Consider the following 18,403-nt stretch of genomic DNA (forward strand, 5'->3'; position numbering starts at 1 on the left):
AGCAGCGGGCTAAAATTGAACCCAGGCATGATAGAATTGGTACAGGTAGGAAGAGGCAAGTGCTCAGAGAACATGTCTCCTCCATAATATTCCCCTTGATCTAAGGCACCTGACTGCCAACTGTAAAGTCGCTATATAGCCTTGGAGTACTCTTGCATATCTAAGATCCTAAAGATGCTCAGACAGCCGTGGCTGTGAAAAATTATCATTACCAACTGTGAATGGCTAGAAGACTTAGGACATGTCTACACTACAGCGGCACAGGTATGGCACTGCAGCTCTGTCACAGTAATGCTGTAACGTAGAAGCTTTCTACATCTACATTTAGGGCAACAAAAATGATTAGGCGTCTAGAACACATGACTTATGAGGAGAGGCTGAGGGAGCTGGGATTGTTTAGTCTGCAGAAGAGAAGAATGAGGGGGGATTTGATAGCTGCTTTCAACTACCTGAAAGGGGGTTCCAAAGAGGATGGCTCTAGACTGTTCTCAATGGTAGCAGATGACAGAACGAGGAGTAATGGTCTCAAGTTGCAGTGGGGGAGGTTTAGATTGGATATTAGGAAAAACTTTTTCACTATGAGGGTGGTGAAACACTGGAATGCGTTACCTAGGGAGGTGGTAGAATCTCCTTCCTTAGAGGTTTTTACGGTCAGGCTTGACAAAGCCCTGGCTGGGATGATTTAACTGGGAATTGGTCCTGCTTCGAGCAGGGGGTTGGACTAGATGACCTTCTGGGGTCCCTTCCAACCCTGATATTCTATGATTCTATACATCAACAGAAGGAATTTTTCTGCAATACAATACATCCACCTCTCCAAGAGGCAGTAATGAGGTCGATAGAAGAATTCTTCCATTGACTTAGCTGTGTCTACGCTGGGAATTAGGTCAATCTAACTACAGTGCTCAGAATTTTTCACAGCCCTGCAGGATGTAGCTAGATTGAGCTAATTTTTAAATGTACATCAGACCTTAGTCCCTTTGCATGAGTCACAGATCTAGCTACAGTAATACATGTATTTGTGACTTCCACACTCTACTGCAGCTCATTACATCCAGGAATTAAGCCAGACAGACTAAAAAAAGCTTAAACTGGTACAAAATGCAGAAGCCTGTCCAGTGAGCAAAACAGGCTTCTGTGAGAAGGCTCCAGTCCCTACACTGCTCCTCACCGACACTGGGTCAAATTCAAAGTCTCGGTCCTGATGATATTGAAAGTGCTCCATGGAAATGGCCCTAGTGACTGGAAAAACTGCCTCTCTCTCTATAGTCATGACCTCCAATAACGGCTATGTTCCACCAAAGCAATGAATCCATTGATCGTGAGTGCGGGAGAAAGAACTCTCTCTGGAGCAAGAAGAAAAAACTCTGGACTGCACGTTATTCAGAACTAAATGCAAATTTCTCCTTAGTGTCCTCACAATAGCTCTTCACATAGTCCACACACACACACACACACACACACAGGGAAGGTGGAAATTAATTCTCATATTTTTCAAGCTACTCCTCCAGCTGGAGAAGGGAGCGGCGGGGGGGAGGAAGGGGGAAGAAGAGGGGTAGAGAGTTTTGCTTGCTCTTGGACTTCCATGTAATTGAAAGGCACTCAGATATCATGGTGGTGAGTACCATAAAAGTACCTACATAGCTAAATCTGTGTTTTTATTTCAATTATGACAGACAAAATTTACCTATACGATTATTTTTGTTTTGACTTTTACCATAAACATCTCAATATCCCCTATTTATCGGATTTATTTTACTTATGTCTAGTGATTCTAGTTCGCATGGCTACACTTGTGAAAACACAGGGGAGCACTGCTGCTGCTCCACTCCAAGTGCCCTCTGCTCTTAGCCCACTTCCTTGTGCATTAATTCCTCTCCACCTGAGGGAGGAGAGGGGAGCATCTAAAGTCTAAGACACAGAAATCCTGCAAATTTGTAACTGGCTTGAGTCAGTAATGGAAATGTTGCCCAAAATAAATCTGGTCAGCCAAAGAAGCAACCTGAAACTCCTCAAGCAGATGTGAGACAGGTTGCCTCCCTTTGGATACCACCTGATGTGCTTAGATACTACTGAGCCTGTTTATTATGCCGGCCTGGGTACCCTTTTTACCTGTCTTACTGAGCCAAGCTATTCTATTATGCCTCCTCCAGCACACACACAAGCTGGGCCATGCCCAACTGCAGAACAAAAGACACTGAGATCAGTTCTGTGAAGCCTCAGCTTTAAAGGGACTTGCCCCAGCACTCAGGTGTCCACCTCCCTTGGGGTGCAGACCCAAAGATATGTTATGATGCAGACAAAGCCCTGCTGAATTCTCAGATCCCAGTTGGAGTTTGCAGCAGTGGCCTGGCAGCTGAGAGAAACTAAAAATCAAATCCAGGAGTCCATCCTTCCACACCTGGATAAGGAAGGGGGCATGCACAAAGGTAGCTATGCAACATTTTTGCTTTCTTGGCCTTGGAGGCTGCTGTGCATTACACCAGCTGACCAGAAGCCCCTATGGGCCATTCTAGTGGCCACAGTCTGGTTCCTCCTGCACCTTGACAATCTGTGTCTCATGTACCATGGGTTAGGAGTGGTGGATTAGGAGATATAGTGTCCCTATGTCACTGGAGGATTCCTTCAAATCCTCAGGGAATCCTTTAAGATGGGTTAAGGTAGAAAGCAGGCTTTGTATTTTATTTTTCTGGGAAGTATTTTTTTAAATGCCTACTTATAGATAAGACCCATTCAAATTATAAACATTATTTGCCAGAGTATTTTGCACTGTATTGGCTCATTCAAACTATTTAAATGAAAAAAAATCCTAAAAAATTGATCATCAAAGAGCAAGTTATTTCCCCAGAAACCTGCCTCAATTTACCCTCCCATTTCTTTCTGAATTTTATCTTTCCCAACACTCAACTGCAGTAACCCAGGCCAGATTTTTAAAAAGTGCAGACAGGAACCCAGGATTTACAGAACTGCCCAGGCACCCAGCATCAGTTGGAGTTAGGTGCCTAGATACACTGGAAATCCTACTGGGTACATCTACATCTTTAGGTATCTATATACATTTAAAAATCTGTACCCCACTCTTAAGCTTAAGACAGCCATTATTCAGCTGGAGTCAGCTGATAAATGCCCTTCCAAGTACTGGCCAGATTTTGGGGGCGGAGGAAGGGTGTCACTTGGGAGCAATGTGAAGCACTTCATTGCTTGCAATCCCTGTCGGCCCAGGGTCTCCTGCAACATGCTGCTACTAGAGCGTTGGCCTCTTCATGTACTTTTGAACCGAAGGAAATGTTTGTTTGTGACAAGAAGTTGTTTGGCACAAGTATAAATCTAATTGTGCTGCCACTAAAAACACTCCCAAGCTGAACACTTTACGCTGATCCTTAGTTAACATCATGGCTCATTTTAGTCTAGTAATAAATAAAACAGTCTCAAAGAGATGACTGTGAAATTTGTGCATGCAGCTAACTTTACCTCAAGGCAGAGCTGTCCCTAAGGGACGGCGAATCTGGGCGACCACTCTGGGCCCCATGGGCTGGCGCGACTGGCTGGCGCTGCATGTGCAGCAGGTAAACCGCTGGCTGGGGGAGGCTACCCTCAGTCCCCGCCCCTTCCACTCGAGGGAGAGTGCGCAGGGAGAGAGAGCTTGGCAGCACCACCGCAGCCTCCCCAGCCCCAGGAGGGCGAGCGGTGTGGCACCAGTCCCCTGGAGCCCAGTGGCTCTGCCGAAGTGTGGCCCTGGGATGGGGTGGGGCAGAGTGTGGGCAGGGCCACGCATGGCTTTTAGGGAGACACCGCCTCCCCCATCCTCCCCTACCTGCCCCCAGCACGGTCGGTCCCGGAAGTGATGTCATTTCCGCCCCTATGCCGCCTAGGGATGGCCCTGCCTCAAGGGCTAGGGAAGAGGTAGCTTTCCAAAAAAAAAAAAAAAAGACTTTTGACACTGGGTGGAGGAATCCAAAGCAGATCGGCAGCATTAGTTCCATTTATCATCCAGAAAGGATGAAAGGGAAGGTTTTATTTTCCTAATGTTCAGAGTAGCATCACAATCACCAATTATAAACATGAGCCTAGAACTGGAGTTTTAAAAATGAATTTTCACAATAGCAACTCACTTTCTTCTAGTTGTAATTGTAACTATTTATTTGTGTGCGCATATGTATCATTTCCGGTTAGGGGCTCTGGTGCAGATCTAGGCCTTAGGACAGTTTGGGGACCAACGTTAAGGGCCCACCTACACTACAAAATGAAACTCAGTTCAACTGTGCTGGAACCAGCTCCCTTTAACATAAGTAGCTGTAATGTTGACTAGATCTTAATATGGTAAACTGGTACAGTTACATCCAAAGATTGGCAAGCACTGACCAAATATTTGACCTTCAGAACTTCATGGGCTATAAAACATTTCCAGAAGGTCAGCAGAAGATGTTTGTGTGTTAAAACTAATTATTTACAACTAACTATTAAAATATGAGGATTTCAACTTTCATTCTGTAAGCAGAGAAATTCTTGTGGTTGGATTTACTGAACAAGGTTTAAACCAAGTTCTTTTTACCTGCTCACTCCAGTACCAGCAGAAGGGACACAATCTTTGGGAGTATGTATAACACCAGGGCACGGCCCAGAGAGTGACCACGTACACTGGAACCAGATGAATTCTGTTTCCCCCAAAGTACTTTATTATCTGAAATAATCCAGAGTAGCAACAATTGAAGCCTTACGAGTGGGGAAAACAGCTTCCTGAAGCTCACACATCATACTTCTACTCCTATAAAAGGCAAAACAGCAGTTCATTTCAGAGATCCAGCCAGGTTGGATCTTTCTTGAAAAAGGAGAGGAGGAAAAATACACTCTAACCTCTTCACGAGGATCTCTGACTTCAGGCTAATGAACTGTGGTTTATGAGCAGATTTAAAAGCTACAGGCAAGAAGGGATAAATCCCAGAGTTTAAAAGTGCAATGTATAATTACACGTAAGCAACTAAATTAGATGCTATTTTACTTCCCAGGAGGCAAGGGAACAGCAGGTGAGGGTGTAAGTAATATAGCAAAAGGACAGAGAAGGTATTTACAAAATACATTTTGTAAAATACATTTACCTATAGTTCTTTCTAATACTCTTTGGTTTTATTATAATATTTGTCATTTCAGATGTGTAAAATATAGAGATGGGCCCATCTCATCACCCTAGATCAGACCACCTCCAACTACCAAAAACTTCTGGATCCAGATCTGAACTTTATGGTTTAGGCTCAACTCTTTTAAAAAAAAAAAAAAAAAAAAAAAAAAAAGAGGTCTACATAGGAACACAGAAATTGCCACACAAGGAAGGACCAGTAGTCCAACTGATATCTGACAACAGCCAAGCTCATGTTTCAGAAAATAGCATATAAAACCCTATAAGGCAGCAGTTCTCAAAATGTGAGCCATAGAGCACTGGTGATCTGACAAGAACTGCTGGTCAAGTAGTGTCAGCACTCCTCCTTATTTCCAGCTGTCAAATTGCATTGAGGCAGGCTAAAAATACATTAAGTTCTTCCCTATTATTATTTTTCCATGTGAACATCTGCTGTAATTGCAGGGGTGTTATGTGGTCAGGAATAGAAAGGTAGGTGGTCTGTACAATCAGAAATGGGAAAGGAAGTGTTCATGATACAATTTATTAAATTTCAGTCCATATTATGAAAGAAATTGAGAATCCCTGCCATAAGCATCCAGATTAGCAATACCATAGATGGGGACGGGATCAACTCGTGTTCCAAGATAAAAAACTTATGACCCTTCTAACTGTGACCTGGTCAGTTAACTAGTGGGTGCTATTTTTCTTATTTCTCTCAATTTTAAAAAATATACTAAGCTGAAGATCACAAATGAGAGTGTTTATTTGCCCCCTACTTAGTTTATTGCTAGATTTGCCCTAAGAGTCTGAAATAGAGGATAGGTGGACGGTGTTTTGGCTGCTACCTGAGCACCCTCTATCTGTTTGGCATAATAGTTAAATGTGTATATATTTTCTCACATACATAGGCCATCGTGAAATAGCAGGGGTTGTCAGCCCTCATCTTAAAAAAAAAAAAAAAAAAAAAAGTTCTCATGCAATTAATCAATTCTTTCTAGGCCCTCACATTCTGCTTCATTTCTAGGTGCACATTGATTTATTTGATTTATATAAATCAAACTAGAGGCCCCCTTCCCAAGCTCTGGGCACCTAGCCAATACATTTAATTTCACAGTAACATTTCAATACAATGGACTGTTCTTTCCGGTGTATAATAAATATGTTCCAATACATGAAATAAGACCTTCAACCCTCCCCAAATGCCTTGGAGAAAAGGTGGGCCTTGCAGCATGCCCTGAAGGTTAACAGATTCCGAGCACTGTCCAAGCATCTTTCCCAGATCAGAAACAGCAGGACGTAGCTCTCTAAAAGGAGCTTTTAAAGCCAAGTCCCCTGAGCTTTGCTACACCTTGATTTTTCTGTAGCTCCAATGGTATAAAGGAAAGAACTTGCTGCACCTTTTTGTGCACTTTTTCATGCATTTCTGGCCCTTCAGTGATCCCCTTCTAAACATGTAAGCAAGTGTAGATCTCTCTAAGGAATTAGGCAGACCTGACCATGAACGCCACAACTTCACAATACTCCAGCACAAGGCATTTTGAGAAAGACAAGAGTTGTTCAGCCTGCCTTTTTCATCAAGGAAGTTGATGCTCTTAACCCTCATTTTAATCTAGAGGAAATAAAAAACAGGCACATTTGCTTTCCTTTGAGGCCAAAAAGTGGACTGTTGTGTTGTTCACAAATAGCACAACCTGCAGTAGGATTTTACTCTGGAGCTCTGCTGCAGCAGAATTTGATGACTCAGATAAAATAAAATTGTGACGGGTAGGGGAAAGGGAGCGAGAAAAGTAAGACACCCATCTTTAAAATATTAAAAGACAATTCTTCAAGGTGCCTTTGTAAAGCCTCTTTAATATGCTGTACCTGTCCTGTTACAAACCACTTAAACAGCCTGAAGTGCAGGATTTAAACTGAATGCCCTTAGGGTATCAGCTGAGAGAAAGGAAATGTTATATAAGGCAGAGCTTCAAAAACTCTCTCTTTTCCTTGTCTCCACAAAGGGGGTATAATTTATGAAAAATTCATTCATATTTCCTTCTAAAAACAGAAATCTTTAAATGTTGATTGTACCATATGCTATCTTATCTGCAAGTACTCTTTGTTAATCTAACAAACCTCTCTACAAAATTCCTTTTGCTGCTAATTTTTGTCGGACATATTTTCAAAATCTGTTTTTATGCATTTCTAATTTTCCCATCATTGGTATCTGGCTACTATTGTTAAAACGCTTGATCTTTTTTAGGGTATACAAAGGTACCTAACGTTCCACTCTGAAAAATGTCTGTAAAAATGTGTTTTCAAAGACATATCTGCTCATTAGTGACCCCCCCCCCCCAAAAAAAAAAAAAAGTTTGCATTCCCGCTATCCCTACAGAGCTAACACAGGTAAGAGAGAGTGATCTGAAATTCCAGTCCTTTTTGTGCATCAACAGATTTCCTAAGCACTAATTATAGGGTTAATCAGATACACTTGCACAAGCCTTGTGAAGGCAATGGAGAAACACGTGTCACTGAAGACTAACTTTACTACTAGTGACTATATGTAAGAAACCATCCCCAGATCCCAGCACGAATTTGCAGGGCTAGCAGTTTGAAAAAACATCTTTTAGCCTGGACGCTGTTCTCCCAGAGTCATTTTTCATAATTTTTTTATTAAAAGGTTGCTTTTTAATGTATGTGTCAGATTCAGAGCTAAAGCCTAAGTGCACACAGTACAAGTCAGCAATTGGGAGAAGGTGCAAATATGGCATAAATTTCACGTTTACACTCTCTTAATCATGCTAACGTTCTATACAGCACCAGTTCCCTTCTGCCAAGTTATAGGGAAACCTAAGGGCTGCTCTAATTTTCTTCGACAGCAAACAATCCCAGGAGATAAAAATGCAGCCGAAGATAAGCATGGCGCAGGAGCACCCTGGCTACGTCCCCATGCCTCCAACAACACCCCTTTGCACTGCCACACGAGCTGCAAAGAAGGGGAGTGGTATAAGAGCCTTTTACATTAGCTCTATGCTTCTGGAGGACCACCTTTGCACTGATAGGTTCCCCCATGAGTCAGCTAACTGAAGCTGGGACCAGATTACACTGACAATGCAGCAAAAGTAATGACCCCACATACAAGAAGTTCTGGCCCATTATCTTTTGTGCAGCTAGGCAATGCAGATATGCAAAGGAACTCATTTAAAAGAGGTACTTGACAATAGAGTATGCCTGTTAGAGCCCTTGAAGTTTATTCTTCTAAAGTCCCAATCAGAAAATAATTACACATGTGCTTCAAATTTCAGCATAAGCTTAATTCTCATGGACTTCAGTAGGATATAAGAACCCGTCCTGATCAAGCATGGGTCTAAAAAGGAGGGGAAGTTGATTTTTTTTTAAAAGAACAGATGTGTTAAGAAAGTAATGTTTTTGCCATCCTAAAACATACTTCATGAAAATGGTAATGCCTTCCTGAAGAAGTATGTGTTAAAGGAATTAGACCTGTTATTAAACCGGCTCACTTTCCTGCTATTCTGATGGGGAGAAAAACCCATACTCTCTACAAAGCTCACTGCACAGTATATAAGTAAAAATGGTTTCTTTACTGACACCTAGTGAAGTTCTACAGCAAACTACTCCCTCCAGATTGCCCTTTTGAAAGGTCTCCCACTGTGATGCACAGTAAATTTTTAATCCTAAAGTGTAGCACCAGGGTAGTCCCTTTATCCTGAATAGGATTTGTTTACCTCTTGGTTTTTTTTTTCCCCCAGTATGACCACCACTGTTGCTGAGCTAAGGAGAAGCCAGATCAGAGCGAGGGCTTTCACTCCACAATAGCATTGGGAGGAGTTGCAGTAGAGCTGCTGACCTTTACAGGGGCAATAACCAGTGGAACCACATAGAACACACATGTGACAGATGAGTAAAAACATTGCTTGATGCACTATTGGAAGGTGCTCAGCTACAATGGTGATGTACATGGTATAAAAACCTATATAGAATAGAATGGGGCATTTGGAATCACAGCTGGATCTCCCACAGCACAGTGTAGTAACTAAATGGCCAACAGGACAGCTGTGAAAGATACTCCTATGTCTCCTGTTTCGATGTCCAAAAATTTGATCTTCAGAGAATGTATGTCATGGTTTGGATGTCTACAGTACCCATCTATTAAAAATGATTCAGGTTCAAATTCCTGTTCTTACAGAAAAGTTTTCTGGAATTTAATAGAGAAGAATAATTTTTCTCTATAAAGTTTTTAAAGGATTCAGCAGAATTATATAGCAGGAGTAAGTTTCACTATTGAACTGAATATATTGGTTGGAATAAAAATGATCTAGAAAGGATCTCATTTTCTATCAAAGTCTATAGGGTTTTTAAGAGTAATTTCTATACAAAGCTATTGCTTTCATCTCCATTAAATTCTATAGGACTTCTGCATAAAGATATTTATTTTTCTATTAGTAATTTTGCTTTGCTTCTAATCTTCCCAGAAGAGGGAATGATTAGGCAACCTAACAGGAGTTCAATTTAAATGCCAGCTGGGTTTTTATTGCAAAAAATTGTGTGTGTGTCAATGGAAGTTTTCGGTTCTGGAGGCCAAATCCTCAAGTCCTTACTCAAGCATAACTCCCATTGGTTTCAGTTGGAGTTTGCAGGATTATGGACCTCAACATATGGCTCATGGTAAATAAACAAATTGGAATGTTCAGGGTACTGACATAATGTGAGTAATCTAGTTATCTGGTTCCTGGGTAATTTAAATGGCTCAGCTCACTCTAAAATGTGTTTTTGCTGAGGAAAAGGATGGGCTTTTACTACTCTCTGAAACCCAAAGAAGTTACTCTAAATAGCTATAACATCTGTTGTTGGGACATTAACAGCCATTGAACTGACACACACTGACACTACTGCTCAGCCCATCATTTCAGCTGGCATGGCAATACGTTATCAAATGCACAAATGTCACACACTAACCTTCTTCCCAACTCCTGGTATCGGACAACAAGCTAGAAAGGTATTAATAACTTAGGAATGTCTTTAATGGGGTCTTCTGTTCATTAAACCACAACAGTAGAAAAGAAATTGGTGCTTAGTTGCATTATTCTTGCACCAAGGCCAGCTGCTCTATTGCAGACTCCTCCCAAATACTGTTGTGGAGTGAAAGCCCTCACTCTGATCTGGCTTCCGGTTAGCTCAGCAACAGTGGTGGTCACACTGGAAAACACAAAACAAAACAGGTAGACAAATCCTATTCAGGATAAAGAGACTACCCTGGTGCTACAGTTTAAGATTAAAAATTTACTGTGCCTCAGAGAGGGAGACCCTCCAACAGAGGTGCCCAAACCATGCCTAACCAAGGGCTGCATCAGAAAATTGCCAAGAGACCAAATTGCGGTACCAATTGTCACAAAATGGAGAAGATTGTAGCTGCTTCATTGTGAATACAATCAAAAGTGGACCCAACTGAGATTACAGCTCTTAGTATGCAATGCTCCCATTCACAGTATCCTGGCCTTGTGCATCTCCATGCTGAGATAAAGGTGGGAAGAAATGAGCTCCTGGATTCTATTCCCACCGCTGTCACAAAGCCCCTATATGAACGTAGCCAAGTTATTTAATTTCTATAAGCCTCAATTTCTGCATCTGTAGAATGGAGATAATAATGCTGCCCTACCTCAGGATGGGATTGTGAGCCTTGTTGTAATTGAGGCCTAGCAGAGCAACTTTTAGTTGTGAGTCTAACTGGTGAAAAGTGAGTAAAGGTTTGTGAATTGTTACAATGACTTGTTACATAAAATTATTTAAGAAAAGATTTAAGAAGGAGACAAAAAATTGAATTAATTTAAATAAATAGAGAGGGTCTACTGATACCACTCCAGGACAGTGCTAAGATTATGAATGGTAAACAAGACGAGTAGGGGACTGGAAATCAATGGAACAAAATTGGCTCTTTGGACATTAGACCTAATTGGTGGACAAAATAATGCGAGAATGCGCTATTCCACCCATCACATCTTTTTGGAGCCCTTAGAGAGAGGTCCGAGGGAGGGGGCGGGGGAGGACCTTTTACCAACACCACAGTTGTGACAGAAAGATTTTGCTATGACACCAAACCCTGATACTCCCCTGGGGATGCTTGATCATCATCACTGTACCAGCAAGGACCCAAACCTGATACCTGTGAGACACTGCTCTGAATTCCCCTTCCTGGTATGTCCCTTTACATCCCCAACTTTCTTCCTCCTGTCCTCTCTCTCTCTCGGCTTTTCACCTGATCCTGAAATCAGTTACACTGCATAACACCAGCATGGTGAGATGAGACACACCATTCAGCTCTGCTTAGCCTGAGAAGGACCAGTGAAGGAGAAGAATCTGACCAATCAACCACAATGTCCCTGACCAGGAAGGTGAGCCAGGTGCAGAACAACAGATATCGTTGACTCACCTGCCAGCCCAAAGCAACTGTCCATGACCACCCTATATCTTCAGATCATTACTATCCTATCTTTTTCTCCCCATTCTGTTAGTCTGTCTTGTCAAAAGTCAGACAGTGACTATTATACCTGAATCAAAACTGAACAGAATTAATCTTTTCTTCCCCACCAAGGAACGTTTGACAGAAGAAGAGATTCTAACCACTCTAACCTCTAAAGAGAGAGGGACTGATAGTTTTTGTATAATCACTCAATTTCAGTTGTAAGACTTTTTGCCTTTTGATTCTTGCCTTTTTGGGTGTTTCAATTAATAAATTTCTAACCTCTGGCATGAATTTCCTAATGTGTATGCCACAGTTCTAAGCAGGCTGAGATCTCTGTATACCCAACCCCAAACCTTGTTTAAAATTGTTTAAGGTGGGACAGTTACAGGGTCATATTAATACCTTTGACTCTTTGGGACCACATATTCCATCTAAATACAACACAAAAGGCTTAATTAATTCAAATGTTTTTAAAGAGTTTTAAGATCTTCATACGGAAGGCAAGTGCAGGTTTATTATTCTTCCAGGGGAGAAATTGCAAAAAAGTCCTAATAATTTTGTTATGTTTATTTACATTTGTAAATAGTCACCTACCCACAACTTGCTCTCCTGATGAAGACTTGCACTCTAGGTATGCTTTACAAAAACAGCTTATTCTGTTGTAATACAAACAAAATTAATGAGTGACAAATGAAACAGATGCTATAATCATTAGGCTTGTCAATGGATTTTATACTATATAAATTAATTTTCTTTTCTTGAATTTTTTTGTTCCTTCTAAAAAAGGTTTGCTTCTTTTTCATTGGTTGCAATAGATTGTATCCCTTCTCCTTTCTTAGTTTATAAGTTAAAATGGTTCTTAATACTATTTTTTTATGGACATAAAAACAGAAACCAATGGAGTACATTGTTAGGACCGGTTTGTCCATAACCAGTCCTAGATCTGTGTTTTTAATCCTCTGCAGAAACTATATTGTTCTGTGTAACTATCTTCTACTTCTGAATAAAATTATATGGGAAAAAACACAAGAGAGAGATGCATCTGCCTTAACTAATACAGATTTCAGTAGAATCCAGCTGTCCGCTCTCAGATTCCTGAGCTCAGGTGGACACTCCTCTGTGTCCAAGCTTCCCCTCAGCCTTCCTGTACTACTGTGTGATTCATTGATGCTTTCACTTATTAGAAAAATGGGGACAACGAGTATCACAAACATTAATTATCCCAACCTTTTTATGGACCAGAGAACTAGTATTGGACATTACAGAGGCCAAAATTAACTGTCAGCATTTGGTGAAGACAGTGAGGTGAATACAATGGTGAGATCCTCACCCCTGCCGTGACCCCTTTGTATTTGATAAAAGGGGCAGAGAGGTGTGGAGAGGCCATAAAAGCTTAGGACCGACTGACAGAGGATCCCTCCAATGCAGGCACAGCTGTAAGTCTGTCTTTCAAGAACCCCTTGCAAAACCTGATACACGAGGTATGTTGGAGGCGGGACCGTACCATGCAGAGCTGCAGAGAGGCTGAGCGGTGCTGCCTCCCAAATGACAGCCCAGGGAGGTTGTGTTTGACCCCAGAGTCATCTGAGTTACAAGGGCTTTTCCAGGGCCTAGAGCAGCCAAGGATCGGAATGGAGCTAAGGTGCTGTATAGCTACATTAACCCACCAAGTTCTGTTCTTCACCTCTTAAAATAATCCAATGATTTTTACAAAAAGTGCCATGGAATCTTTAATGATTACAAAGGGTTAAAAGCTCATTTCTACATTTCATTGGAAAGTCAGCAGCAGAATGACTGTGCACCACTATGACACTCTCTACCTCAAAGTAGCACTCTGGAACCACCATATTCACCATGGTGATATGAGTATGATATGTTTTGTATAAAGTATATATTGTGAGCTACCATTCAAAAAGTCTTGATCTGTTGAATATCCTGTTGGATTGTATGTACTATCATTGTATGTGAAATTATGAAGCATTACTGTCTGTGTAACTGAAATACGTTGTGAGGTGGGAACACCCACAACCATCCTTTCAGTTACAAAGGAGTAGCCATCAATAGTCATACAGCATTAATGGCTCATCAAGAAAAGAATCCACTATCCTAGAGAATTTTCAGAGAGTAACTCACATCACAGTTTCCACGATATGCATCTGATGAAGTGAGCTGTAGCTCACGAAAGCTTATGCTCTAATAAATTGGTTAGTCTCTAAGGTGCCACAAGTACTCCTTTTCTTTTTGCGAATACAGACTAACACAGCTGTTACTCTGAAACCTCACATCACAGCAAAGATCTTTCCAGCAAGCTGAAAAGAAATGAGAGAGACAGTGACATAATCACTTGGCCACTCCTCCTGCCCCCTCCCTCGCAATGCAATACCCGGAGGACAAATTTTATGAACTGCAGAAGAGTGGTCCCAGGCTGGAAATGGAGTCCAGTCTGTGTATTGAGGATTTGTAATCTGCTTGTACCATCTGTCAGGGTGAGACACTGCTTGATTCAAATCCTGCTTAATTTGAGGAACCTGGACTATGCATCCGATGAAGTGAGCTGTAGCTCACGAAAGCTCATGCTCAAATAAATTGGTTAGTCTCTAAGGTGCCACAAGTACTCCTTTTCTTTTTGGACTATGAATTTATTTTTGTTTCTTAAGTAGCCAACTCTGATCTCTATGCCTACTAATAATCACTTAAAATCTATCTTTCTGTAGTTAATAAACCTGTTTTATATTTTACCTAAAATAGTGTGTTTTGGTTGAAGTGCTTGGGAAATCTCAGCTCAGTTTACAAAGGCTAGTGAGAGTCCATTGCACATTGGGAGAGTGGCGAACTACATAATTAACTTATACTGGCCAGGCTTCTGACCAGTGCAAGACAATACAGTTCTGGGGTGCAAAGCTGGGGGGAACTGCCTAGAGCCTCACTATTGACGGTTCATGAGTGGCTGGAAGATCATTCATGTAACACAGTTGGGTGTGTCCCTGCCTCTGGATGTCTGTGTAAGTGCAGTGCCTATCAGAGGTTTGTAACTTGACATCAACATCACAGTGTGAGAGGCAGCCCAGGCTGGTGGGTTTGAAGGGCTCAGCAGTCACATAGTTCAGGTTGTACTCCGGGGACCCAGTCACAGCCACAAACTGAGGCATTGATTCAGTAATGATTCAGAAGTGAGAGTGCCACTCAGTGAATCACCAGCACCACTTTCTGCAGTACTCAGTGAAAGATTCCATAACTAATATCTTACTATTATTGAGCATTTACTTCCCCCCAGTTATGGGTTTTCAGTTACATTACAGGAAAGATTCTTTCCCCTCCTCCCTCCTTCCCCCATACCTTTAGTACAAGTTTCAGATATGCGGGAAGACTGGGAGGGGAAGGGCCCTCTATCTCCCTCAGGGACACTAGAGCAACCCTCAGTGGGTATGTCTAAATTGGGAAAATAAGTGACATTTTAAAATGTGTTAACTAATACATGTTGATTAACACCAAATTTTAAACACCACTTATAACATGAGAGATGGTTTAATGCTTTTAAAAAGTGTGTTAGCTGGTCTTGGTCAACCCTAGGCTCCTCCTACTCTGCCTCACTGCCACCTTGGGTTGACCAGGACCATTTAACACCATTTTTTAGGGAGTAACATCCTGTCTATCCTAGGCACTAAGTGGTATTTAAAAACATGTTAGCTAGCAACTTTTAAAACACCACCTATTTTTCTGGTCTAAACAGAGCCATTGTAACCATCATCCTTCTGGCAAAATCACCTGCCTTCACTGTAATTCATCACTGCCCCTCTTTAATCAGTCAGAGGGGCTTCTGCTTCGCCATGCAAGATGTAGCACCACTCATCTTACTTTTGCTCTCCAACCTGCCACCCGGAAAAGCTGGAAAGTTTCATTATCATCATTATTTGTTTTGTGGCGTGCCTCCCATGGAGCCCCAACCATGGATGAGGGCCACACTATGCTAGGAACGCTACAAATACCAAATCATACTATTTTTCCAGTCCTCGCTATTTTTTTGGTGCTCTCTAGATTTGAAAAACCAACAAACAACTTAACTTACCTTGCTGTGGAGTTTTTGAGCATCATAACGGATTTGAGTGAACTCACGGAGACCAAAGGACCCACCAATAATCAGGAGCTGAAATATTAAACAAAGAAAAAGCACTTAGAGACAGCATAGTATAGAACACTCTGGACTACTACAAGAGAACATTGACTTTCACCCATTGCAAGTGTCATGAGGCCTCACATTCTTCCCAAGGCAGAAAAAAAGACTCAAAGAGGTGCATCACCTGATAAGCAGGGGGCATCAGAGCTTTCATCCATAATAGCCTGTCTATGGATCTCACCAAGTTTCTAATTTATGCATAAAGGAGTGTAGGGGGAACTCATATTTTCTCAGTGCCTGTTCCCTCCCCATCTCTCACCTTTACAATCTTCATAAATAATTTTTTTCAAATGGCTCCTTGATTTGTCAGCAGTAGAGGACACTGCTACCGGATTTGTTCTCACTATTTTCATACCAACAACAGGGAAGTAACAATGCCCAGTTGGCTTATTCTCATGCCTGGGCATAAAAAGGACCCAATTAAGTTTCTGGAACAAACCAGCAAGATTGGAACAATGGGCCTATTGACCTTTATTATGTCACTGAAGAAATCAAACCCACTGCACCTGTATCTTCATTATTGTTCCATTTATTTTGTTGGAGTTCCCTCCACACCCCTGAAGCTTATGAAAAGGAAGAATAAAGGAAAAAATAGACAAGGCAGAGTCTCATGTCAGCATGAAGAAAATTATGAAATGATTTGTTCTTCTGACAGGCAGAGAGACGTCACAAAGCATAAACATCTATTTTAACCTTTAGACAGCCCTGCCATGCTCAGACAAACCTAAAGATCAAGAACAGCATTAAGGGCTGGCTAAGTAATCCAGCTGCCACATGGAAGAACAGAGCTCTGACTCTTGCTCTGGCCTGACATGCTCCTTCTGCTGTTCTCTGGCAAGGCCTACTGGCTGACATACAAAAAGGGAGGGCAACAGGCTTCAAAGAGAGACATGTCTGAGGAAGGCAATGGGAGGGGGATGTTCTGAGGACCCCAGAAGAAAAACTGTGTGTGCCCTTCCTAACTAGCACATTACCCCTGACAGATTATTTCAATGATGCAGTATTTGTTCTGTTTTTTAAAAAAAACTGACTTTTCTTCACAGTTTATTCCTCCTGAAAGGTGCTGGCCAAATTGATTTTCCACTGGAAGAGGTCGGGCTGCCCCACAACAGAAACAGCAACAGGTAGAACCTCCCCTCAGAAGCCCAAAAGTGACAGATTGGTAGCACTGGAAACTGACGCCTTCTAGATAGCCATAGAAATGAGCACCCCTTGGCAAGTGGCAATGAGCTCTAGAAGGAGTTAAGTCTGCACATTCTCATTCTGTCTTGATCTTTTGGATAAAGCTGTGAATGTACATGACAATTAGAGCCACATGTAGCAGTGGCTTTTGTGATATGGACACCTACCTGATAGGAACTGGACCCAGAACTACAACTCATTTCAAAAAGCGAATCAAAAAACCATCAAGTGGTAGCAAATAACTTTCAGTAGCTAACTACCTGAACCATTATGAACCAAACTGGGGGCCAGATTTCTGTTCCACCATTCAAGGAAGTGATGATGTTGTCGTCACAGATGCTGGATCAACAAAACACACATACTGCAGAAAGCAGGGATTTGTATGGGAAAAGCTTCTGCTCACTAACAAATATTTTGGTAATAAGATAGGAGAAGGAAAAAAACAAAAAAACCCAACATGCTGATTAAAAGTGGCTTTAAGATTTCCCTAAATATGGCACTGGTGATTAACAAGAAGAATCAATGTATTTGATGACCTGAGTCCGATTGCATGAAGCACTGAGCATCTCACAGGATGAGGAAATAACTAAACAAACTGGTTTGAGTCACAGCATTTATTCTCATTAAAAGAAGAATCTCCTTTGAAACCAGTCCTCTTTCATGGGTAATGACTACTGTGTTAATTAACAGCCCAATGATTTACCTCACATTCTTAAAGCTCCAATGAACAGACCACAAGAGTGGTTTCAAGAAGTTTATTGCTATCACACACAATAGTTTACCAGCTGGAACCATACAGTATGAAGAATGCAGGGCCGAAGCAGCTGCACTAGAAAAGTATCTGGTACCCAGTTGTCAATCCAGTCAGAAAGCAATAATTAGTCTTGTTAGGTCCATTAAGCATTAGTTTGTCCAGCAACGAACACTCATAAAATTATACTATATAACGCATGTTCACTTTGTGTCTTATTCACATTAAGAAAAGGACTTACAGTTAGCCTGTTCCTCATAAGCCAAGCCCTACTAAATTGAGAATGGTCAATATACTGTGGTTTGTAAAGCCACTCTTTAACCAAAAGGAAATGACAATGCACACTCTTACTTTGCTGCATCAAAACATTGTATATAATAAGATTTAATAATCACCCTTTGTGTGTGCCATAAGCATGGAAAAACGCTCAAGATTTAATGAAACAATAGTCATACCACATGTGTATGTTCGGTCTTGTCTTGTTCTGTATTGATTTTGACCGGTTACTTGTTTGGCAGAGACCATTTACTATATACTACCCAGCATACTTTCAGCTATATACAGTACATGATAAACAAAAATGCTACATACACACAGATATACAAAAGGGGGCTGGTGATTAGATTATCTATTTTTCTTAAAATTCAGTATCTGAACTGTACTACCTAATTTAGATTATAACACCAAGATGCTGTCTTCCTCCACATATTGTACAGCACT

At 41.4% G+C, this 18,403-nt stretch overlaps 1 protein-coding gene across 2 annotated transcripts in view; it reads right to left on the reverse strand.

Moving 5' to 3' along the window:
- Positions 1-18,403, reverse strand: part of COX16 (cytochrome c oxidase assembly factor COX16) — a 53,558-nt gene that overhangs the window by 17,594 nt on the left and 17,561 nt on the right. Inside the window, exons 2-3 of one of the 2 annotated variants that reach the window (XM_084630269.1) lie at positions 15,643-15,720; positions 14,913-15,005 (exon numbers count right to left, since the gene is read on the reverse strand). In XM_084630269.1, the coding sequence (XP_084486395.1) occupies positions 14,913-15,005; positions 15,643-15,720 (171 nt within the window). The remainder of the gene's footprint in view (positions 1-14,912; positions 15,006-15,642; positions 15,721-18,403) is intronic. The other variant, XM_084630270.1, reaches the window with a different exon arrangement.

The sequence above is a fragment of the Lepidochelys olivacea genome (assembly GCF_965140295.1).
Source record: "Lepidochelys olivacea isolate rLepOli2 genome assembly, chromosome: 6".
In the NCBI taxonomy this organism is placed as follows: domain Eukaryota; kingdom Metazoa; phylum Chordata; order Testudines; family Cheloniidae; genus Lepidochelys; species Lepidochelys olivacea.